Genomic DNA, 27596 nt, shown 5'->3' with positions numbered 1-27596 from the left:
TACACCCTAAAAATCACCTAGCAATGACCTAGAAACTAACCAGAAGTCCCTAGAAACCACCTAGCAGATTTGTGTTGTGTGTTTCTGTGTAAGAGCTCGGTGAAGAGCATGAAGCGATGGTCATTGAAGCCAATCATAGACGTATCTGTTGAGCTTGTGAATACAATGACCAGTCAGCGCTGTGTAAGAATCTGCTCAACAGTGCTCAAATCTTAGCAGGAAATGTTTTAAATTTCAGTACCGAATGATATCACGGTACTTTTGACAACACTATAGCAGATAACCCAAAATATCTTAGAAAAATCTTAACAGAAATCACCCAAAACATACTAGAAAGCACCTAGCAACGCCATAGAAACCACTCAAAGCACCAGGGAAAACACCTACCAATGGCTTAGAAATACACTATAAACCTAAAATACCTAAAATACACTATAAACCATCCAGGAATGCCTAGAAAGCACCTAGCAGAGATCAGTTAAAGCATCCTAGAAACCACCTAGCAACAGACTAAAAACCACCCAAAACAGCCAAAAACCACCTAACAATGGCCTCGAAAATACCCAGAAATCCCTAGAACCACCTAGCAGGTCACCCAAAATATACTAGAAAGCACATAGCAATGCCGTGGAAACCACTGAAAACATTCTAGAAACTACCTAGCAACGTCCTAGAAACCACCCAAAACATCCCAGAAACCACCTAGCAGAAATCAGCTCATCCTAGAAAACACGTTGCAGGAATCAGCCAAAGCATCCTAGAAAGGAACTACCAATGCCCTGGAAACCACTCATAACATCCTAGAAACCACCTAGCAATGCCCTAGAACCAACCAAAACACCATAGAAACCACCAAACAATTGCCTAGAAATTAAGCACCCAAGAAACAACCTAGCAATGCCCTTTAAACCACCTAGCAATGCCCTAGCAACCACCCACTTCACGCTAACATCACGCAGCATCAAGGTTTTTAAGATGAAAAAAAACTTCTTGTTGTCTAGTGGTATCATTCCAGTCAACTAGCAGAAGTCAAGGCCTTTTCATTATCATACAGTAACCCAATCAGTCAACATCCATAAAGCAGCTGAGTGGAAATATGTCCAGTTTTGAACCTACTGAAGAGATCCCCTTGGAAAAACTCCTTGCTAATCATTTCCAATCTTCCATCCTCAGAAAACACAGTAAAATCCAGTCCAACAGTGGTCTTTCTCCATTCCCACCCAGGCTGTGTGCCGAGGGTCAAGGAGAGGTGAGTGTAATCTATCTTAGTGTACTGTACAAACACAGCAGGAATGCATTAAAATATCCCATATCATGCAAGCTTAAAGTCAACATCAGAATCGACCCTAATTACTTTCTAAATACACATTCCTGGTTATCTTGAATGAATCATCAGTGCACCTTTTTCCAAAGTAAACAGCCACCATACAAATATTCCACCATAATATCATAACTTGCTCCACCTCTGGTAACTTCCATTCATGGGTCAGTTTCTGTTACGGAATATAACTCCCAAGTGGCTTGCAACTGCATTTTCTTGTTGACTTTAAAGTGCCAGTGTTAAGAGTGGTCAATTTCTGCCATCCTCTTCCTTTCCCAATCTCTTGCATTCTACATGTTGCAGAGGAATGCCAGTACTTCAGGACACCAGGCAGACTCACCTGCTGGGCGCACCCAAGTGACTGTTGAAAACCCGGCTCTCCAGCGTTACACTGGTAGCCTAACCTCACAGACCAACGGATGCCGAAATGGGACCCACGACGAGGCGGATGCTCGATTAAAGCCATCCCCATCCAAGCAGCAGGCCGAGCATCAGAGCACAGGTCTAGCATCGCATGCTGCCAAGGGTAGCAGCTCCTCGATACCTTACATCGACTGCAGTGACATAGATAGCGAATATGATGTGGTCAAAGGCCGCGTCACTAGGTCTCACTCCCACACACATGACAATGATGAGGTTGAGCCAAACGGCCGTAGAGCGGGAAAGAGTAATGGTTATGGAAATGGTCAGCACAATGGACAAGGAGCAAGCAAGTCTAGATTCCGGGAGTCTCCTTTGACCAGCCATCGGTTGGGTCAGAGTTCAGATACCTTCAAGGGTAGTCAGTTGTCTAATGGGTCGTTTTGTGGTAACGGATCACCACGTGCTCTACCCCTGAGTAGTACCTTGGTGGATGAATTGTTTCAAGGTATGGACAGACGTGGTCTGGTGTCACCTTCAGGTCATCTAGCTGGTTCCCGGAGTGCAAACTGTAGCCCAGTGATGAGCAGCTTTCACAAAACCAGCTCCCTGAACCATCCAGAGCAGATCGGCTATAGCAGTCGTCGCCGTTGGGATGACGGTAATCATTACTTTACCAATGGCCGATCTGGGAGTGAGCCTCAACATTATGGGAGCTACTCCCCAATTGTTAATCGATCCCCACACTTGCAAAAACTCCAAAACGGCATGCGCAACCGTTCCGACACTGATCCCATGATTTTGAGCCAGTTAAGTTCAACCCCGGCCAATGAAGCTCGATCAGTGGTCACGAGGGCTGAACGTATGGCTGCCCTTGAGCGCCGTGTGGCTGCTAATGGGCTTGGAGCGTCTAGCCAAGCTCGATCCAGCAATGTCCAGAGACTCTATGGAAGCCGACTGAGTGCTAATGACCACAGTAGCCCAGTCCATATGATTGATGGTTCCACTAGTAGTGGAACGGAGTCTAGTGATACCGAGTCAGATGCAGGCAGCAACTCTTACAGTCAGCCCCTAGTCTTTGGAAACCCTGGAGCGGCCAATTCCTCCCCTATGTCCCGAAGCAAGTTCTCATTTGGCAGTCTCCAACTGGAGGACGAGGGTCAAGGGGGAGACAATGGCTATAGTTATCCCATCAATGAAGAGGATGGGGCGCAATTCTTCAACTGCTAGAGAAGGTGAAGTGCGTCTGGTTATTTGTTGACTGTACATCCATTTTGCAACTTGGAGGCCAAGTCAAGGTACTTAAAGGTACGTTGTGTAGTTTCTGTGCCGTTAGTGACACCAAACGGACATGGCATGGCCTGGCATAGCATTAACCAATTGTGCTTTGGGGCACGATTATCTGCAGATATGGGTAGTGTTTGGAATTACATTTGGTGGCACTAGTTGAGCAAGGATTACAAGATTAACAAGATTAGAAATGTTGGTATTTTTGCAATATTTGGAAGGTTTAGGAAGAAGACTCTGTTCTGCATGAAGAAATACTTTAATACTTTAAATATAGGTACAATTCATATCTATTACTCTTAGAAGATTAACTTCAGATTGATGAGGAATTGAAGGTCCTGCAAAGTGCCATGTCTATAAATGTAGAGAATGAAATCTATTTACAATTGCTAAATAAGGTTACCCATATTACTGCTAACCAATTGACTACTCATATTGCCAAAAGTGTGAAAGATTTCTTTGTCATTCGTGTAGAAACAAAGGGTTACAAAAATACAGAAAGATACCATGCCTTTACTCAACCAGAAATACCTTTGTTAGTCATACCTTACAGAAGCTAATGTCAGCTAATATATTTATGCACTAGCAAAATATGCTATTGCTAAAATAGTGGCGATATGACAACAAATGTCCAAGATATGAAAGTTTTGAGAGTGTCACTGCTGTCTGGCATTGACGATTTGTCACAGCTAGGCTAGCTAGTTCTTCAAGAATCTGATGGATAACTTTTGTATAAACTTGAACTAAGCTTGCATTGTCGTAAAAGCAGTTCATACTGGTTGGATGTGTGGTAAATTAGATATATTAAGAGATTGTGTAGACTTGAGATAAACAACAGTAAATGGTTTAACTTGGTTGAACTTCCAAGTTCTTTATCTTTGATGTTTCTACTTGGGGTGCGGCACGATCTGGTGGCATTGTCATGTTTGCTTGCCCATTTCTCAGCATGCATCACTTGTGTAAAAATACAACATTATAAAGATTTCATTTTGTTTTGTTTTGCTTCGCTGCTTAATTTCTTTTTTCCTAAACAAACCGCTGTATCTCTGGCACGCCTCATCAATGTCATCTGTTTGTGGTACATTTGCAATGCTTGATGTGCACTTGATTTGTAAGTGTATTAACCTGTGCTCAGGTTGCATTGCTTTTAAGACCTCTCCTGCCCAATTTCAGCACTGTTCTAGCAGCATGTATCTCTGGAATGCCTCACCTCGTCTTTTTTCCCTTTCTCTTGGAAGCATGTCAACCTGTCCTTGTCTCAGCATTTTGCTGCCCTGTCCTTTTCATATGTGTAAAAGACTTTGCATTGACAGGGGACCATTAAAATGCAGTGGTCTTTTGAAGTGGAGATGGATGTAGGTGAGAATTGGACAGACTGTGAGTAAGAAACTTTTGAGGCTCAGAATGTGAAGTCTAAAAAGATTAGGAAGGTTTTCAAGAGCTGTTCTAAAATGTATTTATGTTCAGTCTGACCTTTTATCCAGAAGTTCTTGCACTTTTTTTGCGCTCTTGTTTTTTTGCATATATTTTAATGGGTCCTGATGCATTAGGGAATGCATTTTCAATATAATATTTAAAAAAAAAAGCCAACTTTTCAGTTCTTTTGAGAAATATTCTTTATTCTTGCATGGCAATCTTATGTCAGTGAAAGGTTTTGGAAAGTGTTGGCAAAGCCCTTCGCAAGACCACTGCAGTTTTGGATCCGTTACTCAAAACTTGGCAATATTTATTGGAAAGCATCAGTTCATGCCACTGTTGATATGAATGTATACAATCCTCACCCACCCATCGATCTGTAATTTATCATTGCCAGTGACCAAAGTAGTTCCTAGCTTTTTGTAAATTACACTAAAATGTGATTTTACTTGTAGGTTTTATCACAAGAATACTGTAGCAATATTGAATGATTCACTCTTTTTCAACCTGTGATTTTTTTCAGTATGAAATGAACGTTGCTGAGGTATACGAAATGTTCCAGATATATTTGTGTAATATATTGTAACTGTACTTTCTTAAAATACTCATAATTAACAGTGCAATCACTGTGGCACATATGCAAAAAAATTAACCATAAGTGCATGTGTTTACAAACCGTCTCACGTAGACTGTACTAGACTAAATTAGCAGATAAGCAATGGAAAGGTCACACCTGTGAGCCTTAGTATACCTCTTTTTTTTTTTTAACTCTTCCTCCCTGTTGCAACCCTGTAGCACTTATAAATGGAATTGATGAAGTCTCAAGGTTGTTAACTTTCTCTATGCCTGTTCACAGGTTCTGTACGATTGATGTCTGTTGTTTTTTTTTTTTTACTACTCCAAGCCCTTTTCAGTACTCTTCTTTTATTTTAATTTTTTTTTAAATTCTGGAACACTTTAACATTGTAAATGAATGTGAATTAGAAGCAATAAAACATGGTACTTGTGAAGTGAGACTCCAGACGTTTTCTCAGATGCCCGTAGATGTTAGCGCCTTGTTTGGTGGTAGAGTAGCCGTAGTCGTTTAGTTGTTTGTCTTGCATGTTTGCATGTGTGCGTGATGAGGCCTTTGTCACCAGATTTGCGGCTCGTCCAACGTCCTCAATAATGGCTGCGCTGTGGACACTCGGTGCATTTGAAATGTCCCGGTTCGCATGTCGCATCCCATTCGTGCCAAGGCATGGGACACGAAACGTTGTCGGGCAAGTATGTGAATGTACTTGTGTAGTGAATGTATAGTGGTCTGAAGATTTCCCCATCATCCAGGGAATGTGTTATATATCCCAGCAGTGTCCTCAGGCAGAAATCCCAGACTGGGATGGTGTGACTCACTCATGTCTGGATCCCGATGTGGTGCTGTCATCCGTAGTCCATTTCCAAACACAATGTGTGTCGTGCAGCTTTACCCCTTGGCAATTTTGAATCTTTACTAGTAGTATTAAGGATAAAAATGTCAAAACTACCCTGCAGAAAAGCCCTGCTGAGACTGGCATGGATTTGCATGCTAGCCCAAGCTGGTTGGTGCTGGTCTTACTGGTAAACCATGCAGTTTTTGGTAAAGCTGTTGACTAAGAAGTCCTGCTAGTGAAGATTTCTGGTCATGATACCAGCATCTAAAATGCTTGCTGTTCACTAGCTGCTTTTTTCAGTAGGGTAGTTTGACTGAATGTACATTTTGAACCCTCGTACTTGATTGCATTTACTAAGTGCAGTAGGTCTCACTAGTCCATTTATATTTGATAACCAATCTGCATTACTTCAAGGCTTTTGCATGACCTGCCTGTTCTCCTGTAGGTCCAGTTACCAGGAGCCCTCAGCACAGCGAGTCTCCGTCTGCAGGCCAGGTGATGGTGAACGGCCAGAAACAGAGTCTCAGCCTGGGCCAAAGTCCAGACGGACGGCAGCCTTCGCCTCTCACCAGCCCCTTACTGACGGACGCCGGCTTCGTCCGCACAGACGACGAGGACGAGGTTCGGAGGAAGGTTTGTCTTTTGGAGAGGGAACAATATTCGTGATTAGGTTTTTTCAATCACCAATCTTGAAGGGGTAGTTTACCCAGAAATTGATTTTTTTTTAATCATCATTTACTCACCCTCAACATCTTTCCAAAACTGTTTGAGTTTCTTTCTACACTTGAGCACAAAAGAAGATATTTTGAAGAATGTTGGTAACCAAACAGCTGACGGTAGCCATTGACTTCCATAGAATGAAAAATAACTGTGGAAGTCAATGGCTGCCGTCAACATTTTTGGGTGAACTATCCCTTTAATGCTGATGTCTTGAGAGAAGGGTTTAGAATCATGAATGTGAAAGAGCTTACATATAGTATTCATTTATAATATTAACTTGTTACATTTTTATTATATTAAGTAATAATATATTTCATTATACAGTTTTATAAAAAAATAAAAATCTGTAATTTGTATATGTTTACATAAATATGTTTTTGTTTTTTAGAATATATTATACAAATTTTTTACATTTTGTCAAAGTATATAATTTTTTATTAGGACTGTCAAATTATTAATCGCACCCCAAATAAATGTGTGTGTTTACATAACATATGTGTATATACTGCGTATGTATATATAAATACGCACACATGCATGTATATATTTTTAAATATATTTTATATGTATATATTTATATTATATGTAATTTATATAGAAATATACATAATTATTCTTAAATATATCACAATTTTTTTTAATTATTTTTAATTCATACTATTTAGCCTTTGCTGCTGATGTGACAGTGAATGAATAAATAAACAAGCAAATAAATAAATACTTCCATTGTCATGTGCACAAAATTGCTGAAATTAAATGAATAGCTTTATTTTACTCAGCATTTACTAAAAAATAACTCAGAATAACCAAATATTAAGTAATTAATATACCTGACCAATATAATGCTTATGACTAGTTAGGTCTTTTGTTGCTGATAAATACTTTGTTAATCATTTAGTTAATTTCTCAATTGTTGTGGCAAAAGGTTGCATTCGGGCCTAATTGTTTTTGTCAGCCAATTCAACCTCTTTAATTGTAGCTCAAGAACACCACAATCATCTCCTCAGCAGTAGATTTCAAGGACCCTCAACCAATTTTCCTCTTTAAATTACGTTGTGCTTGAATTGAAGGCGCTCTAGACAAATTAAGGTTACGGTGAGAAGTGGAAGGGCTGCGTTAAAAGAGTTTTATCATCAGAAGTGTCACTGCGTTTTGGTCAAGTGTCTCTGTGGACGTCTCAGAATAGGAGACCTAGATAAACTCAACCCAAATTCCAGTCTATTTAGGGCAGATTATGTAGCGGCAGAGTGAAGCGGCTCAGTGAACAGTGAGAGTCTTACTTCACTGGGACGTCACTGTGTGTGTGTGTGTGTGTGTGTGTGTGTGAGGATCAAGTTTGGTTTTGTCATAGATGTTGTCTGGTGATTTTCTACTTTCTACAGTTGGACTAAAATGTCCCTTGATGTTTATGTTTCTGACCCATTTTTATCAGCAAAAAACTTCATAAATATAAATATTTTAAATATATTTAATTGATTTTAAATGCTTTAAATGCATCTCTAAAAGTATAGAAATATCTCCTGTTATTTGTTTGTGAATTTATTTAATTGTGTCTTAATTGCAACGATTAATTGCGATTAATCACAAGTTTTTGTTTATATAATATGTGTATGTGTACTGTGTATATTTATTATGTATATATAAAGACACATACATACAGTATATATTTTGAAAGTATTTGCATGTATTTACATGTATATGTTTATATTCATATAATTTATATTATATATTTTAAATGTATACATGCGTGTGTGTATTCATATGCATAATAAATATCAACAGTACATGCGCACATATTATGTACACAAAAACTTATTTTGGATGTGATTAATCATTGCCCAACACTATTTAATTTTTTCATTACTTTTAATTTAATTTAATTTAATTTAATTTTTCTTTTCTTCCACTCACAGAGGTTCCCGACTGATAAAGCGTACTTCATCGCCAAAGAGCTCCTGACCACAGAGAGGACGTATCTGAAGGATCTGGAGGTCATTACCGTGGTAAGACTCTAAATGCTCAATCAATCTCATGTAGCCTTTGAGTTTTCAGTCTAATGTTATATCTGGAATATTCCAGCTGTGACTTGCGCTGTTATTTAAGTTTTATTAGTTTTGAAATACTTTGAAATTTTGACCTTTTCTGAAGAAAGTGTGAATATATGCCACAAACTTTCTCAGCATTTTCTAAACCTTGTTTCGAAGCTTGTTGCTAGGCAGTTGCTATGGTGATCTGTTTGTGTGTTTTCCTCCAAACACTTGCTAGGCAGTTGCTAAATTTTTTGGTGGTTGCTAGGGCATTAATAAGCTATTGCTATGTTTTTTTGTGTAGTTGCTAGGTGGTTGCTAATGGTTTGTGGTAGTTGTAAGGGCATTGTTAGGCTGTTACAAAGATGTTTGGGTGTGAGTAGCATTGCTAGATGGTTGCTAAGGTGTTCTTAATGGTTGCTAATGTGTGATAGGATCATGTTTAAACATTGCTAGAGTGATCTAAATAGTTACTAGGGTGTTGCTAAGCAGTTGCTAATGTTTTCTGGTAGTTGTTAGATTGTTGCAGAGATGTTAGAGTGTTTCTGGGAGTTGCTGTGGCTTTTCTAGATGGTTACTAAGGTACGCTACGTGGTTACTAGATTTTCTTGTTGTTGCTTGGGTGTTAATAAGCTGTTGTGAGGGTGATTGGATAGTTGTTAGGGCTTTGCTAGATAGTTGATATAGTGGTGATAATAGTTTCTAGGTGGTTGCTAAGGTTTTCTAGCAGAATGTTTTGACATTTCTAGGGTGCTCTGGGTAGTTTCTAGGGTGTTGCTAGGCAGTTGGTAATGTTTTCTGGTGGTTGTCAGGGCATTGTCAGGCTGTTGCAAAGATGTTTGAGGTGTTGTGTAAGGCATTGCTAGATTGTAGCTAGGGTGATTTAGGTGGTTGCTAGGGCTTTCTAGATGGTTGCTGGGGTGTTCTGGATAAATGTTGCCAGGGGGTTGCTACCAAAACCATAACATGTTGTTAAGGTTTTTGTTTGGTTTCTGAGATTTTTTTGTTTGATTGCTCTTGTGAAATATGCAGTTCATAGGGTGTTCTGAATAGTTGCTAGGTTGTTACTAAGGCTTTTTGTTTTGTTTTGGTTGGTTGGTTTCTAGGGTATTAGGTGTTCTGGATTGTTGATAGGTAGTTTCCTGTAATTCTTCATGCAGTTAAATTCTTAAATATTGCAGTGGTTTTTTACCAAAATTTTATTGTCGACTATGAAGTCACGTTTTTGAACATTTTGATGTTTATATCTATTTTTTCTGGAGGTTAAGGAGAAACATTTACACCAAACATGATAAAGCGTTTATGATCAGGTGTAGTTGTTGTTCCTTCACTGCTTGGCTCCTCCTGTCTGTACGTCTGCTTTGTAATGCATCTCTTTGATGTCTTACAAGGTAGCGGAAAGAAGCAGCAGGGCGACACATTTACACGTCTCATAAATATTTCCTTTTGGCTTGTGGATCTGAAGCTGCTGTTTGGATCCCAGACCGCCACACCCGCCTGACTGTGTGCGTTATTACAGCTGCATCTGTTCAACAGTTTAAACACCATAGAGATCTCCTCACACCCATCTGCATTGCTAGTGAGCGAAGAGGCTTACTTTTTTTTTGTAATGGTGCAATTAAATTTTTTGTAATTTTAATTTACAATTAAAGTATTTGTAAATACTTTATACACGTAAGTCGCACATGTGCATTGAATTTGTTTTGCACTAATCTGTTTCTCCACGAGGTGGCAGCACTGGCCCGGGCTGTTGTTTCACAGTAGAAAACAAAACTAAAGACACAGAACAACAACAACAAAAGAGTCTGCAACATGAGATAACCGCGACTTTAGTTTAAAAGAGTACAAAGACATTTTTATCAGTCATAACTTCTGCTTCTGGTTGGTTGCTTGGTGTTTTTTAGGGTTTTTGGATGGTTGCTAGGGTGTCAATAAGCAGTTTCTAGGGTGTTCGGGTTCATTGTTGACAAGTTGCCAGATGGTTGCTAGGGTTTTTGGTTGATTGCTAGGTGGTTGTTAGGGTTTTTGGTTGGTTGCTAGGTGTTTTTTTTAGGGTTTTTGGATGGTTGCTAGGGTGTCAGTAAGCAGTTTCTAGGGTGTTTGGGTTAATTGTTAACAAGTTGGCAAGTGGTTGTTAGGGTTTTTGGTTGGTTGCTAGGTGGTTGTTAGAATTTTTGATTGGTTGCTAAGTGGTTGTTAGATATTTTGTTTGGCTGCTAGGTGGTCCTTGGTTGTCTTTTGGATGGTTGCTAAGGCTTTTTGGGTGGTTTCTAAGGTGTTCTGGTGTGCTAGGGTGTTGGTTGATGGTTTCCTATTATATATCATGTAGAATGTTTTTTTGTAAGGGCGCACAGTGTAAAATCACAGTGGATGTTTTGTAGTATCCAGAACTTGAGACTGAAGAGACAAAGAGTCTTTATTCATGGATTCTTCTGTCATCACGTCACGCAGTCTGTTTGAGATAGTCATCACACTGCTGATCTCTTCATGTTCGGATCTGTATGAAGAATTCAAATGGTTTTACAGTGTGGGATTTCATGTTTGATGTGATGATAGGAAATGATTGATGTGTTCCTCCATTTACTGTAGACCGTTTAAAGGCTCATATCATGGAAAACTGATTTTGAAGAAGAGTTTGATGAGCTAGATGTATTCAAAGCTTCCTCTACAACTCATCCAGAGCATGAATGCTATGAAAATGTCTTTTATGTTTTTCTTCTTTCCCTGTATGTTTTCAGTCCTTTCAGAAGTCCATAGGGAAGGACGAAGCCATGCCGGACTCCTTGAGGAATCTCATATTTGCCAATTTTGAACCAGTGTATAAATTCCACGAGACATTCCTGAAGGACGTGGAGCAGCGTTTGGCTCAGTGGTGTGTATATCAGATAAATGTGTTTGTTATATTGGCATGTGTACAAACTGCTCCAACCATAACAGAGACATGCCTCGATCTGTCATTCAATATTTTAATATGCCGTTTGATGCCTTTTCATTTGCTAGTCAAATAACAATTGCACTGCATCAGATCTAGTTAGCTGTAACATCACATGAAATTAACCTCATATGATTGAAATACCTGTCGTTGCATAAAAGTGTATCTGTCAAGAACATGCCCAGGCCATATTTAATCGCAAAATCAAAAGAAAAAAAATTGGAAATTATATTTTGCATGCAGAAAATATGTCATGATGTTATTTTAGTGAAAATTAAACAATTTTTCTGCTGCAGTTTGGTCCTAAGAACGCCCTTCATGTTCATAACACCGCATGGTTTGACTCTGGTTTTCTGTTGGTCGCCTCCAGGCTGCATAACTAGTTAAACTAGCAAGTCTTGTTTAATTGAAAGGCTTCACAAATTATGATTTGCTAGACACCAGATAGACCAGTTTATTATTTCATTTGTAAATTAAATAAATGTAAATATTTATATTTATGTTTTTATTAAATATTAATGTTATAAAATATAATATTCATATTTTAAAATATTAATATATTATAAAATATATTTGTAAAATGTATATAATTTTCATTATTCACACACACGTACACATTTACATTATAATATTATTGATATGTATTTACATTATATATTTCATTTGTGAGTGGTTATTTTTTACTGAATGATTGTTTTTTTAATTTGATCAATCAAATAATGCATAATGCATTAACAATTTATGACATTTTATATATATACTAGTAGAATTGTTTTCATTTTTATAATACTTCTAATTATTGCTTTATATGTATCATATATTATATATAAATGATCTATCTATCTATCCATCCATCCATTTTTTTGTATATCCATATTAGCCAAATGAATATTGTGCCATAAGACACAGCTTATCTTTTTTAGAGCGTAAGTCTTTAGAAACGCTGCTCAGAACAGAGCTGCAGTATCAGACTCTACACATGTTCTCTGCTCCGGCAGTATAATGTGTTCAGACAGTAACTGATGGAGCTCTGCCGGCTCAGATGTTCTCCTGCGCGGCTGTAATGTTTAATGCTGCTCTGTGGGCAGCGGGTTGGACCTGTGTTAAAGGACAGGATGATAAATGGAGGTTTTAGTGTGCGGTGGCTCTCGGTGAGGAACAGGGAACGGCTCAATAGCGTGACAGATGACGCTGACTTCAGTGATGTTCAGGAGCTCAGAAAGTCTGTGTGCATCGATGTACAACAGAGACATCTGCTGGACGACACGAGAACTTCAAACTCATTTACTCTCATGAAGTTCAAAGATCTATGACTGACTTTCTTCTGTCAAACAAAAATGGAGATGTTTAGCAGAATGTGCAAGATGCACATTCAGTGGAAGTAAAGGTTCCAAAAAGGGGGGAAAAAAATCTCAAAAATGTAATCAATATGACTTGTGCACAATATTCAAAGTCCAAATACCAAGTTACTGCAGTTTTATTAGTATTACAAGTAAAGTGTTTTGGCAGAAATATGGCTCATTAGTATTAGGGATTTGTAGTATTTTAGCATGTTTGTTGCTGTAAAGTATATAAAACATTTTTTTTTAAATGCTCTAAAAAACAAAGACCTGGCTGACCTATCTATTGCCATCAGGTGTGCGGAGTTTAATTGTTAATTAAAAAATGCTCTAAAATTGTCACAATTTGTTAAAATGCACAAAATAGTTTTTTTAATATCACTGTTAGCATTGCATTTATAACATCAGAGTATGTGAATGATTAAGTGAATGTTGCCTTAGAAAGTCAGTCCAACAACAATCACAAAGTAATTAATAAAATAAATGTAATATATATTTATAAAATACTGAATATATTAATTTAATGATTGTTAATTTTGTTTGTTGTTCCCAGGGAAGGTAGATCTAACGCACACATCAAAGGAGACTACCAGCGCGTTGGAGACGTCATGCTGAAGAATATCCAGGGTTTGAAGGTCAGAACATCTAGATCTTTCTTTGATCCTCTTTGATATCAGTGAGGTATTAGTTTTGGACAATGTTTTTTTCTATAAGACATAAAATGGGAATATATGGGAATGTGAAATGGTATATAAAATGGGACAAAAATTAATATGAATAATTATTATTATTATTTTATTTTCAGAAATGTTTGAGGTGATGTAATACTGTGCCATAAGCCATACCTGAAAATAAACCACATAAACACAATAAGCATGTAGGATGCAAATGGTGTGCAAGAAATTAAAAGATTACTATGGTATTATCATTGTACGTGACCAAAAACATGATATCAGATACTTTGCAATGCGCTGTACCACTGGACTATATGATTACTGTTCAGATACCATGGTGTTTTCATAGAATACTCAGTGTTGGGGAAAGGTCTTTTAAAAGTAATGCATTACAATAATGAGTTACTCCCTAAAAAATTAACTAATTGCGTCACTTAGTTACTTTTTATGCTAAGTAATGCATTGTTACTTTTGCATTACTTTTTCTCATCTGGGTTGGGCTTGCTTCTATGTTTTTAATATAAAAAAGTTATATTTTTGGCATATGTAAAAGCCCTTTCATACCAAAAGTGAAATGAATAAGCCTCCGGCTGATGGAAATGTAAATTCAGTTATTAACACATTTAATTATTACAGGTTTGCATCATATTCTGAGTTTGCATTTCAGATTTTATTCAAAATGAGTATGTATGTTACATGAGTAAATGCATATTCATATTTAGTCTAGAACTACAGTAACCATCGTATTTAGACATTGCACACAACGACATTCTTTTTTTACACATGTATCATGGAAATACTATGGTATTCTTAGAGTATCATCACCCAGTATCATGATATATGAAAGTAATGTGGTTTTGGCCATGGTGTGATGGTAATACCATACTGTAGTATTATTACAGATAGCTCATATGTGTGACTGGTTTTGTTTCCTCAGCTGCTCACGGCTCATCTTCAGAAGCATTCGGAGGCGCTGCTGGAGCTGGAGCGCATGTGTCGCTCGTCCCGGAGGCTGGAGGGTCTGTGTCGAGACTTCGAGCTGCAGAAGGTGTGTTACCTGCCCCTCAACATCTTCTTCCTGCGGCCGCTGCACCGTCTCATGCACTACAAGCAGATCCTGGAGCGCCTGTGCAAACACTACCCACCGACACACGATGACTTCAGAGAATCGCGAGGTACGCCGTCCCACGGCCGCTTTAGACTCCTCTCTCAGTTTCTGATTCAGAATTAATTATTATAATAGTAATTACATGTAACATGTGTAACAAGGACACCTTAAAGCTATTTAGGACACCTTAAAGCACCTATTGAGGTGGGATACAGGTAAAGTTAGGGACAGGTTTGGTGGTATGGGTAGGTTTAAAGGTGGGTTAAGGTGTAAAGGATGGGTCAACAGTGTAATTATAAACGGAATTACAGAAATTTATTACAGATGTAATTACATGCAGGTATTTTTAAACATATAAGTACAATATATATGCACAATAAGTGCATTGTACCAAATTATTAATTTAAATGTAACAAGGCCACTTAATATAAAGTAGGACCAGCAATATTTTTTGTTTTGTGCTGTCAAACGATTAATTGCATTCTAAATAAAAGTTTTTGTTTACATAATATATGTGTGTGTGCTGTGTATATTTATTATGTATATATAAATACACACACATGCATGTATATGTTTAAGAAAAATGTTATGTTTATATATTAAATATATTTATAAATAATATAAATAAGAATATACATATATGCATGTAAATATTTTCAATATATATACATGCATGTGTGTATATTTATATATATATACATAATAAATATACACAGTATGCACACATGTAAACAAAAACTTTTAATTTGGATGAATCATTGCACTAGTTTTGTTTTGTGCTTTGCTTTGGTTTGTTTTGCAAAACACTTCTGCTGCAATTGAGGTGGGATATGGGGAAGGTTAGGGATCGGTTTGGTGGTTTTGGTTGGTTTAAAGGTGAGTAAAGGTGTAAGGGACGGGTCAAGGGATGTTCTCAAGATGCTTTTGGTCTGTTCCAGCTGCGCTTGCGGATATTTCTGAGATGGTCGTGCAGCTTCACGGCACCCTCATCAAGATGGAGAACTTTCAGAAGCTTCTCGAGCTCAAGAAAGACCTTTCTGGCATCGACAATCTTGCCATCCCTGGACGGGTCAGTTCTGATGGGCTTGAAATCAGAAAGCTGAACGAGTTGGTTGGAAATGTTCTGTTGTGATCTGGTTGTGTCTGTTTTGGCAGGAGTTTATCAGGCTTGGTTGTCTCAGCAAACTCTCTGGAAAAGGTTTACAGCAGAGAATGTTCTTCCTGGTAAGAGCCGCTCACTCTCTTATACTAGTTACATAGTACTAGACATCTGTTACAGCCAGATGGTTAGTTAGAGCTATAATCTGTACTGGTTTGATTGCTGTATGAATAGTAAAAAAGTACTTCAGTGTTACCAATTTATTTATTTTTGTAATATTTTATTTATGTTGTATTTGATAATTTATTATCTGTTTGTTTAATTTATTAATAAAAAACCAATAATTTATCGTTCATTTATTTATATTTGTGATAATTTATTATTTTGTTTTGCTTTATTATTTATTTTATTTCTTTTACTTTATTAATGTTTTATTTAATAATTTATTTAGTTTTACTTGATTGTTTTCTTTATTGATATTTTATTTGATCATTTATTATTTTGTTTTATTTATTTTTGTATTTTATTTTTGTTTTATTTTGTTACATTTTCAATGTATTCAAATATTGTGTTTTACTTTTTAATTCAATTAATGTTTTTTGTTTTATTTTTAAATGTATTATTTTTGTTCTATTTAACTTTTAATTAATGTATTATGTTGTTTTATTGCTTTTATTTTTAAATGCATTCATTTTATATTATTATTCAATTTTTTGTTTAAATTTTGTTTTATTTTTAAATGTATTTAATGTTTAATTTTCTTATTGTCTATCTTATTATTTTATTTGTTTTTGTTTTATTTTAATTATTTTGTATTTTTGTGTGTTGTTTTATTTCATATTATTTAGGTTTTATTTTATTTTTTATTTTATTATTACCACAGTATGGTTTTCTACGTATTGACCAAAATGGTAATACTATGGTATTTTTTGAAGTTCCTTGGAGTACCAGTTTAAGTGAATCATCTCTCTTGACAGTTTTAGGAGAGATAAAACAATGAACACTAATGTATTAATTTCTCCTCTTGAATTTGTTTTCAGTTCAGTGATGTTCTGATGTACACGAGTCGAGGGATGACGGCCTCCAATCAGTTCAAAGTGCACGGCCAGCTTCCTCTGTACGGCATGACGGTGGGTAATATTTGATTCATTTTTGACCACTACATAAACAGCTATGTTTCTTTCAGCTCTGTATATTATATAACTCCCTTCACTGACCGTAGCATTCAGTACAGCAGCACTGCTGTGTTTTCCTGCGTGTGCTCTGTTTGTTTTGGCCGTGTTCCTGCTGCCTCTGTCTCCAGTTACTAATTGCACATTTACACAAACAGGAGCTCCATTGTTCTGCAGGCCACAGCTCCGGTGCGTCCCGCTAAATTGCATATTGCATGTAAATGTAATTATCCAGAAACACGCAGCATTCAGATGCTGAATTGCAATCTTGATGAGGTTTTAATTGAAAAATATTGAACGCTTTTGTTCAGACCTCGGTGCAGGAGAATCGAGGGCCAAAATAACATCAGTGATGGTTATTTTATGCAAAAATTGGTCTTATTTTTCTTCTTTTGGCTTTGTGAATTATGAGTGTTTGTAACCGATGGGTTAATCTGTCGTGTTTGTGTAGATCCGTGAGAGTGAGGACGAGTGGGGCGTCCCGCATTCCTTCACTCTGTTTGGACAGAGACAGTCTGTCGTCGTGGCTGCCAGGTAATTAACATGCTCACTAATTAACTTGTTCAGGGTTTAACTGGTTAATTATTACATGGACAGCTGGCTTTATGCTCGTCAGTGTCTGTGCCGTGCTCTTTCCTTGTTGTTTTCTTGTAAGACTATTTTTTTTCTGTGGAAATCAGTTCACGTCAAAGGCATGATCAGTGTGCACATGAAAGATGAAATCTATCCTGACGGAGCAGTTGTCTTACTTTCTTGATTATAGAAATTAGCGAATGCAGTTCTGAGTAAATCAAGTTCGGTGCGAGTAGATTGTAAAGAGTTATGAAGTGTTGCTGTTCTGTGATCAAATACATTGTATTGCAACATTATATAAAAGCTGTTTCTAATGCATTTACTGAACTGAGTTTAGAGAAGACCTGTACAGCAGGAAAACCCCACTGAAAAACTGCAGGATTTTTAATTGAGATTCTGACAGGACATACCACAATTAAAGCCATGAAGTATTGGCAAAAAAGTTTAGTTTTAATAATAATAATAATAATAATAATATTACTGCTACTATTAGTAGTAGTATTTTTATATTTAATATGAATAATAATATTAATTTGGGCTGCCCTCGACTAAAGATTTTTCTTCTAATTACTACTACTACTAATAATAAATAAACATGTTTTCTTTTTATCTGATTATTATTTTTATAGAATTATTTCATACATATAATAATAATAATAACAATATTATTATTCATATAAAAATTTTAAAATACTACTACTAGTTGCAGCAATAATAATAATAATAATAATAATAATAATTAGTGCTGTCAAACGATTAATCGCGATTAATCGCATCCAAAATAAAAGTTTTTGTTTACATAATATATATGTGTATGTACTGTGTATATTTATTATGCATATGTAGATACACACACATACTGCACATATTTTGGAAATATTTAAATGCTTATACATTTATATATTTATATTCTTATATTTTATATTTAATACATAAACATGACACATTTTTCTCAAATATATACATGCATGTGTTTGTATTTATATATGCATAATGAATATACACAGCACACACATATTATGTAAACAAAAACATTTATTTTGAATGCGATTAATCCCGATTAATCGTTTGACAGTACTAATAATAAGCTCATTTGACAATTATTTTGTTTATAATAATATATGAAGAAGAAAAATTTTGTTTTTAAATAATAATAATATCTGTAATTTTTTATAATATATAAATAATAATGATTGTTATTAATACTAATATTATTATAGTATTATTACGTAATTATCTAGTGCTGTCAAACGATTAATTGCGATTAATCGCATCCAAAATAAAGGTTTTGTTTACATAATATGTGTGTGTGCTGTGTATATTTATTATGTAAATATAAATACACACACACGCATGTATATATTTCCGAAAAATGTTTATATATTAAATATATTTATATATAATATAGATATATATACATTTAAATATTTTCAAAATATATACTGTATGTGTGTTTATTTATACATAATAAATATACACAGTACACACACACATATTATGCAAACAAAAACTTTTATTTTGGATGCGATTAATCGCGATTAATCATTTGACAGCACTAGTAATTATGTAATGTAAGTGTTTATTTTATACTTTATTTTAGTAAATATTTATTCATCTACTTTGCGCTGATAATAATAATGCCCCTTGACTAAAATGGTGGTAAAATCAAACTAAAGTGGTGAAATCCAAGTATCACTGTCTTTATTGCTTTGCCTGACAGTAGCTGCATTACTAGCGTCCTCTCGTTCCCTCCGCAGTTCGGCGTCTGAGATGGAGAAGTGGGTGGAGGACATCAAGATGGCCATTGAACTGGCGGACAAATGCAACGGCTCCTCGGCTGAGATCCTGTCCAGCAGTTTCACTGACAGCAGTGAGTTTTCTCATGAACTGCATGTTAACTACTGCTAGAGCTGATTTACTGATCTGACACACAGAGCTTCGTGACAGAAATATGTGTGTTTAGATGAATAGCGCTTTGATGATTTGCTGTCTAATGCAACGGCATGCATATGTTTCTGAGTGTGACTGGAGTTTCTGGTCACTGTGTGTGTTTGCACTGGATCTCAGTGTCATGTTTCACAGGTTTCCAGTCCTGCAATCCTCCAGCTGATGCTCTTCACGTCAATCTGATTCACACGCAGGCTCTTTTTCTTCTGCTTTATTCACATCTACTGAATCTCTTCTGCTTTTCTTTCATCATATTGTTCCTGTCGTCTAGACGTGGAGTTTGCTCTCTCTTCTTCTGTCTCCTGACCTGATGCATGAACTCGTATCCGATTTCAAAGTATTGACAAAGTTTTTGTTCACTGTCTTTGTGTCTCATGATAACTTTTCTTACTTCAAAGGACTATGTCTACCTGCTTTATATTGATTGTTGTAATTGTCTTTGAAATATGTTTGTTTGTTTATATAATTATAAATAATTTTTGTATTTATTTTACATTTATTTAATATGTAATATCATTAAATAATATTATATATATATATATATATATATATATATATATATATATATATATATATATATATATATTTAAAATAATTATAATTATTATATTTGTTAATATTTATGTAATAAATAGTATCAGATCATATGAAATCTTTTTCTTTATTTTGTATTATTTTATATATATATATATATATATATATATATATATATATATATATATATATATATATATATTAGTGCTGTCAAATGATTAATCGCATCCAAAATAAATGTTTTGTTTACATAATATATGTATGTGCTCTGTGTATATTTATTATGTGTATATATAAATACAAACACATGCATGTATATATTTAAGAAAAATATGTTATGTTTATATATATTAAATATATTTATATATTATATAGAATATAAATATATAAATGTATATACATGCAAATATTTTCAAAATATATACTGTGTATGTGTGTGTATTTATATACATAATACATATACACAGAACTCATACATATATTATGCAAACAAAACTGGATACGATTAATCACGATTAATCATTTGACAGCACTAATATATATATATATATATATATATATATATATATATATATATATATATATAATTTATAATTATAGATATTTTTATTAATAAAATTATTTATTTATAATTATTTTTAGTAATTTAAATTTTTATTTTATTAATATTATAATTTGTATTACATTTCTAATTATAATTGTTATTATAAGTATTATGTGTTTTAATATTAATACAATTATTATTAATGTTAATTTCATAAATTATTTTATTAGTTATTTTCATGTAATTTATAAAATTGTATATAATGTCCAAAAAAATTACATTATAAGTATCATGGTAGTTTGTACCATGGTGCAAAAACATGGTATAAACAAAGTAATGAAAAATATATAGCTATTCAGACATGGTACTATCATGGTATTTTGGTGTGCACCGTGGTATTCTTGAAGTTACTTCGAATACAGTAGAGTGATCACACGGTAATGTTTGATATATACTATGTTTACCATATTTATGTACCCCTGTGTATTAACCTGATACTCTGCAGTACCTGGAAGGCTGATTTTACCATGGCACATCTGGTACAAAAACACATAACCTCAAGATATTACCACCTTCCTTTGTTTTCTTGTTAAATAGCTGCTCTTCCCACATTTCCCAGAATCCCCTGAGGAATCTAGCGCCGACCAGGAGTCAGAAGACGACCTGAGCGCCTCGCGGACGTCTCTGGAGCGGCAGACGCCTCACCGTGGTAATACCACGGTTCACGTGTGCTGGCATCGCAACACCAGCGTGTCCATGGTGGATTTTAGCGTAGCGTTAGAGGTACCGAAGCGCAGCGTCCCGCTCCAGAGCTCCAGAGCTCCGTCTCTGTGTCTGTGTCTGTGTTTAACCTTCCTCTCTTTCTCTCTCTCCTCCTCCTCGGGGAACTTCCACTGTTTTCAAGGCGTCACTCGTAATTGGTCCCACAAGGAATTTGTGCACCATTCGATTTTTTTATAATAGTTTTAAATCTGGAATTAAATGAAGCAGAGAATTTTATTGGTTGCTGAAAGCATTAAACTTCAATGTGAAAATAATCACGTAGATGTGATTGTGAATTAATAATGACAGAAATTTCATTCACTGCAGAAAATCCTGCTCTTAATGAGTATTTTTGTCTAATTATCCAGTTAAAATATCTAGAAATCCTTTATACAAGATACATTTTTCTTTGAGAAGAACAAGAATCATTTGATGACATTAATAGACAATTTAAGAGTCACAGTGGAGCCTCCAAATACTAATTAACTCAAATCTTTACCAGTTTTTGCCACTATCCTTCGAATGACTAGGTTTCACCCATTTCTCAGAAGATTTTTAATTATTTAAGATATTATAAAATTTAGTATCACTTATTCCTTTATATATTTTAATAAGTGCCAATCAGAATAAGTATGTTTCATTTTTTGCTTAAATATATACGTTGCACTAAATGACAATGGAACATCACCCATATTTTGACCTTTAATTTCCACAAAAGTTATTTGAAACATTATAACAGACACTTTATGTGCATTTAATATTCTTTCTGTGGATATAAAATCACTTTTGTAAGTTTAATTTGATGCAGACACCAAAATGGGACGACTTATTTTTGACCCATATAAACATTGCCATTTTTGTTTTTGAAAGAAGTCTCTTCTGCTCACCAAGGCTGCATTTATTTGGTCAAAAATGCAGTAAAAATTGTGAAATATTATTATAATTTAAAATAGAAATTTTCTGTGTGAATATATGTTAAAATGTAATTTATTCCTGTGATGCAAAGCTGAATTTTCAGCATCATTACTGCAGTCTTCAGCGTCACATGATCTTCAGAAATCATTCTAATATGCTGATTTGCTGCTCAAGAAACATTTCTGATTATTATCAATGTTGAAAACAGTTGTGCTGCCCAATATTTTTTAAAACGGTGATGCGTTTTATTTTTCAGGATTCACAGATGAATAGAAAGTTCAAAAGAAGCATTTATTTGAAATAGAAATCTTTTGTAACATTAGAAATGTCTTTAATTAATTAAATTGATCAAAAGTAAAGTATTACTTTCTTTAAAAAAAAAAATAACACTGGCCCCAAACCATCTAAATTGTTTCTCGAGTCTTGTTTTAAGGATTTTTAGAAGTTTTTACTGTAAAGACTGATTGTAAACTCATTAAGAAGTGTTTTGTGGTCTTCACTGAATGAGTCTTGAACATCCAGGTTCCTGCTGTCGTCCTCCTGATGTTGTTGTTTCTTCTTCAGATCATCAGGCCGTATCCGTATCGTTTCTTCCTCCTCCTGTCCCTGTCTCATGTCTCTCTCTGTGTTTGTGTCTCTGTCCGGCTCTGTGTTAGAGGACCCTAGTCCAGTCAGTCTGTCAGAGGCTCCCGCTGCGGCCCCGCTCAGGGCCCAGGGGCCCGTGTCTCTCTCTCTGGTGTGTTGGTATCGTGTCCAAAGCCTCTGCTTTAGTGAAACCTGCAGGAATAGAGAGGTAAAACACGGACCATTTCACTCACCATGATTTGCTAGCGTTCGTTTAGCAGATGTTAAAGTTCAAGGAAAGCTGTTCCGGAAGAGTCTGGAGCTCGAATGGATTGGATTTTTTGATTGGTGTTTGTAAAGATAAACCGGTTATTAAACACAATAAAAATCCCATGTAGGAGAAAGAGCTCAGTCTTATCAAAGGATCTTATAAGTCTCGTTATGACAGACAGGCTGTCTTCAAACCAGAGTTATTATTGTTAACTAAAACTATTAAAAAATAATTATCAGTGATAGAAAGAAAGTGAAAATAAAACAAAAATACAAATATTCTATAAAAAAAAAAACTTAATACACTTAAATGAATATGATAAATTACTTACATACCTTGAAATAGAAATAGTTCTTGAAGATCAATACAATAAATGTTGAAAAGACAAAAGCACAAAAAGTAGCAGCAAATATTTTTTAATAATAAATATTATATTTATTTAATAATATTATATAATAATAATACTTTGCACATAAATTATTAACACTTAAAAATTAAATTAAATTAACTGAAAATATATAAATAAAAGCAGTTTCAAAAATGAAAAAAACTATAGTGTATATGTATATATGTATGTGTGTGTGTGTGTGTATATATGTATGTATGTATATTACATTTAGTCATTTAGCAGACGCTTTTAATCAAAAAAAGGACAATGGAAGCAATCAAAATCAACAAAAGAGCAATGATACATGTAGCAAGGTTTTTTTTTGTTTATAAATTAAATAATAAATAAAAAGTCAAGTTAAATGAGTATATATGTAGTACATAAATACTAAAATAACACTGCTTCAAATGACTCGATCTTGTACAGTGGTGAATTTGACATTCCTGCTGTTTATTGGCTGAAATGTCACAATCAGTGATTTGTTCAGGTGAATAATTTTTTTTTTTTACGTTGATATTATCACCACTAGCTGAATAACCTGTGGATAGTTGAGCTGGACTTTCTTCTGCTCTGCACATACTGTATAATAAATGAGCAGCTGTTTGTGGTGTCCTCTGAACACTGACTGTACTTTGGGCTGTGATGCTGTTTCAGTTCAGTGTCTTTCTCTCTTTGAATGTTGTTGAGTGTGTTTGTTTGCTTCAGTTGTTCACTAACAGCACAAATGTGACAATACATATCTGGTTAATACCCACTGATTAAAGAGGAGTCGAGGGACGTTCATTTAAAACCAGTTAGAATGGATTTAACTTAACATTACATCTTAAAAATGCAGCACGCTATACTGTCTGCATTGACCCAACGTTAAAAAATAGTGCAGATGTAATGAAAGAACATCCTTTATGAATAGTCCCTTTTTCTATTCAGATCTGAATATAAGTTCAAGTATCTTTGGCTAACATGGGGACACTTTGTGCTGTCAGTCTCAGTGCACCTGGGGTCCAATATGTACAACACTGCTATTTAATGTTTTGTTGTGAATATTTTGTGATCTGTTGTGATTTAAATCATGCATTACCTTGTTTTAATGTAATGCATGATTTAAATCACAGTATAAGACATCAGTGATGTTAGTTAATTAAATATATTTCATTACTAAATGCTAAGTATTAGTAATTAGTAATAAAATAATAGTGTTATTGTAATATTATTGTTATACTATTAGTTTTTGTGACCATTTTGAATTAGATTTGATTTTTATTAGTGCTGTCAAACGATTAATCGCAATTTATTATGTATATAAATACACACATATTTTGAAAATATTGACATTTATTTACATGTATATATTTATATTCTTATATTTTATATAAATATATTTAACATATAAACATAGCATATTTACATGCATGTGTTTGTATTGATATATACATAATAAATATACACAGTACACATACATATATTATGTAAACAAAAACTTTTATTTTGGATGCGATTAATCGGTTGACAGCACTAATTTTTATATTAATTTAATGCGGTAAGTTTACAATAAGCTTCCATTTTAATTTTAGTTAATGTAGTTAGTTCCAAAATGTACCAAAGCATTATTAAAATCAAATATGATTATTAATATTTGAATTTTAATATTATTTGACAGTGCTATTTAATGGACCTAAGCCAACATGAACTAACACTGAATATTTGTATTTTTTTTATCTTTGTTAACTAATGTTAACAAAAATGAATAAATAAATAAATACAAGATTAACAAATGTATTGTTAGTCGTTACTAGTTAATGCATTAACTAATAACATTAACTAATGAGATTTTATTGTGAAGTTTTAGTAATTTTGTTTTTGTATTTTTTTTGTATTGTAATTCTATAATTATTTGTATTTGTTATTTTTAGTTTTTTTAGTTGTAGTTATTTTGGTACTTGCATGTACTTAATCTGTACCTCAGAGTAAATAAATATATTAATTATATCGACGGTGTTCATTTTGGACCCTGCTTGTATCTGAAGTCTGTTTTCTGATGGTTTTTGTCTTTATTTGTCAGAATCAGCTCTCTGGGAATCTGCTGAGAAAGTTCAAGAACAGCAACGGCTGGCAGAAGTTATGGGTGGTCTTCACCAACTTCAGTCTGTTCTTCTACAAAACACACCAGGTCAGAAGTGTTCACAGAAGGATAGTGGTGTGACAGCGCTGTGTTTGGCCGTGTTTAATGTCAAGGTCTCTTTGCAGGATGAGTATCCTCTGGCCAGCCTTCCTCTGCTGGGATACTCCATCACCATTCCCTCAGAGTCGGAGAACATCCACAAAGACTACGTCTTCAAGCTCCATTTCAAATCACACGTCTACTATTTCAGATCCGAGAGCGAGTACACCTTTGAGAGGTACAGTACCACAACCAACACAAACCTAAATACTCATGCAAACTCAGCACTACAATACCTATTATATATATATATATATATATATACAACTAATATTTAATTTAATAACTAATATTGAATATACAGTATATTTAACTAATATTTAATTAGTTAATTAATTGTATTAGCTAAATGAATAAATAAACAAAAAAAGTATTTGAATAATTTATTAAATGTATATAAATATTTCCTTTATTTTGTCATGTCTCAGTAACTAAATGTTCTACTTTTAGATATTTTCTGTAGTATGTTTGTATAACGTGCTACAAAAATATTATTTACAGAAAAGTAGTACTAAAAATAAAAGAATAACATATCTTGTTGCAGAAACATAATACAAAATAAAATGTGTGTGTGTGTATATATATATATATATATATATATATATATATATATATATATATATATATATATATATATATATATATATATATATATATATATATATAATTGCAATCTAATAATTTAATTTATTTTTAAACATTGTATATTTTTATTTTAATGTTTCTGTAACAAAATATTTTATACTTAATTTTAGTTGTATGTTTTATATATATGTTTTATATATATTATTTACAGAAAAGTAATACTAGAAGAATAGGTGAAACTATGCAAAATGTTCTATTAAAAACAAGGTTTTTTGGGGGGGTTTTTTTTGCATAATTGTTCTGTAATAAAAATGAATTTATTATGGATGTGTTTGTTGTGTTGCAGGTGGATGGAGGTGATCCGCAGCGCCACCTGCTCATCCAGTCACATCCACTCTCTGAGCCGCAAAGAGCCACACGTCTACTGACCAAAGACCTCTACAGCCTGAACACACACTCACACACACGTCAGGTTCTCAATCAGGTCCTCTCTACACACTTTAACACAGTTCTTATGGAAGTCTTTCGTGTGCTATATCGTCGTTTCACTTTATTGAAAAATTGAGAAGGCTTTGAAGGGTTGAGATGGAGGTCAGTGCCAGAAACACACACACTATCATCACAACATCAGGTCAAAGCCAAACACTTCCAGATCTACAGTTCCTTTCAGTGTGCAAAGACACAATATCCTCGTTAGTAAATTACAGTCCTCCTTCATGAAATGCAAGAGCTAATTTGTGTAAACCATGCATAAAATTCACAAGAATGCTTTCAGGAATGGTTTATTGAATTAAATGCAATGGTTATGTTGAATGCGATGGTTTGTTCTTATGAATGTTTTATTGATTTGTATGTGAGAGTGTTTTATGAATGCTTTATTGGATGCTTTGGTGTACGTGAGACTGGTTTTCTGGAACTGAATGCGAGGGTTTAATCTGAGAAAGGTTTTATGAACCGTTTACATATGAATTTGTTCTGCTGATGTTTCATGAATGAATGCCTGTAAACGCTGTCAATCAGACGTTCATCTCTGGACTGTTTTTAACACTACAGCTTTTATTACTGACTTCTGGTCTGATGTTTATAAAGGGGTGTCGCTTTCTGTCTACATCTCAGTGATTAAAAAAGGGAAAAAAAAACTGGGAAAAAAAGTGCAGGTCATATTTCACCCTAAAATGTATAGTTTTTTTTTTTTAGTTTTTTTTTAAGAATTAAGGGGGCATTTTCATGACAGTTTGCCCTGAAATTTTCATTCTTTTAATGCAAAAAAATAAATAGTACAATTGTTAGTTTACATAATGGTATTATTTGTTGTGCAGAATTCAATTTATTCTGATTTTAGTAATAATAAAAAGAAACTGTATGATTTTCATTACTTTATTGGAAAAATAACATGAAATATCGAAATACTAGTTTAAAAAAAAAAAAAG

General features: G+C 34.4%; 1 protein-coding gene across 2 annotated transcripts in view; it reads left to right on the top strand.

The window, feature by feature from the left end:
- The window catches only part of farp1 (FERM, RhoGEF (ARHGEF) and pleckstrin domain protein 1 (chondrocyte-derived)), a 79885-nt gene extending 52523 nt beyond the window's left edge, over positions 1-27362 (top strand). The window contains exons 12-27 of one of the 2 annotated variants that reach the window (XM_058773628.1): positions 1174-1249; positions 1625-1823; positions 6239-6426; positions 8427-8516; positions 11279-11412; positions 13366-13447; positions 14424-14661; positions 15533-15663; positions 15750-15818; positions 16734-16823; positions 17317-17399; positions 19196-19308; positions 21083-21246; positions 25423-25530; positions 25608-25759; positions 26513-27362. In XM_058773628.1, coding sequence (XP_058629611.1) covers positions 1174-1249; positions 1625-1823; positions 6239-6426; positions 8427-8516; positions 11279-11412; positions 13366-13447; positions 14424-14661; positions 15533-15663; positions 15750-15818; positions 16734-16823; positions 17317-17399; positions 19196-19308; positions 21083-21246; positions 25423-25530; positions 25608-25759; positions 26513-26594 — 1999 coding nt within the window. In that variant the 3' untranslated portion in view covers positions 26595-27362. Of the gene's footprint in view, positions 1-1173; positions 1250-1624; positions 1848-6238; positions 6427-8426; positions 8517-11278; positions 11413-13365; positions 13448-14423; positions 14662-15532; positions 15664-15749; positions 15819-16733; positions 16824-17316; positions 17400-19195; positions 19309-21082; positions 21247-25422; positions 25531-25607; positions 25760-26512 lie in introns of both variants that reach the window. The other variant, XM_058773633.1, reaches the window with a different exon arrangement.
- The last annotated feature ends 234 nt before the right edge of the window (positions 27363-27596 follow it).

The sequence above is a fragment of the Onychostoma macrolepis genome, chromosome 01 (assembly GCF_012432095.1).
Source record: "Onychostoma macrolepis isolate SWU-2019 chromosome 01, ASM1243209v1, whole genome shotgun sequence".
NCBI lineage: Eukaryota > Metazoa > Chordata > Actinopteri > Cypriniformes > Cyprinidae > Onychostoma > Onychostoma macrolepis.
This window is presented reverse-complemented; position numbering and strand designations above follow the sequence as displayed.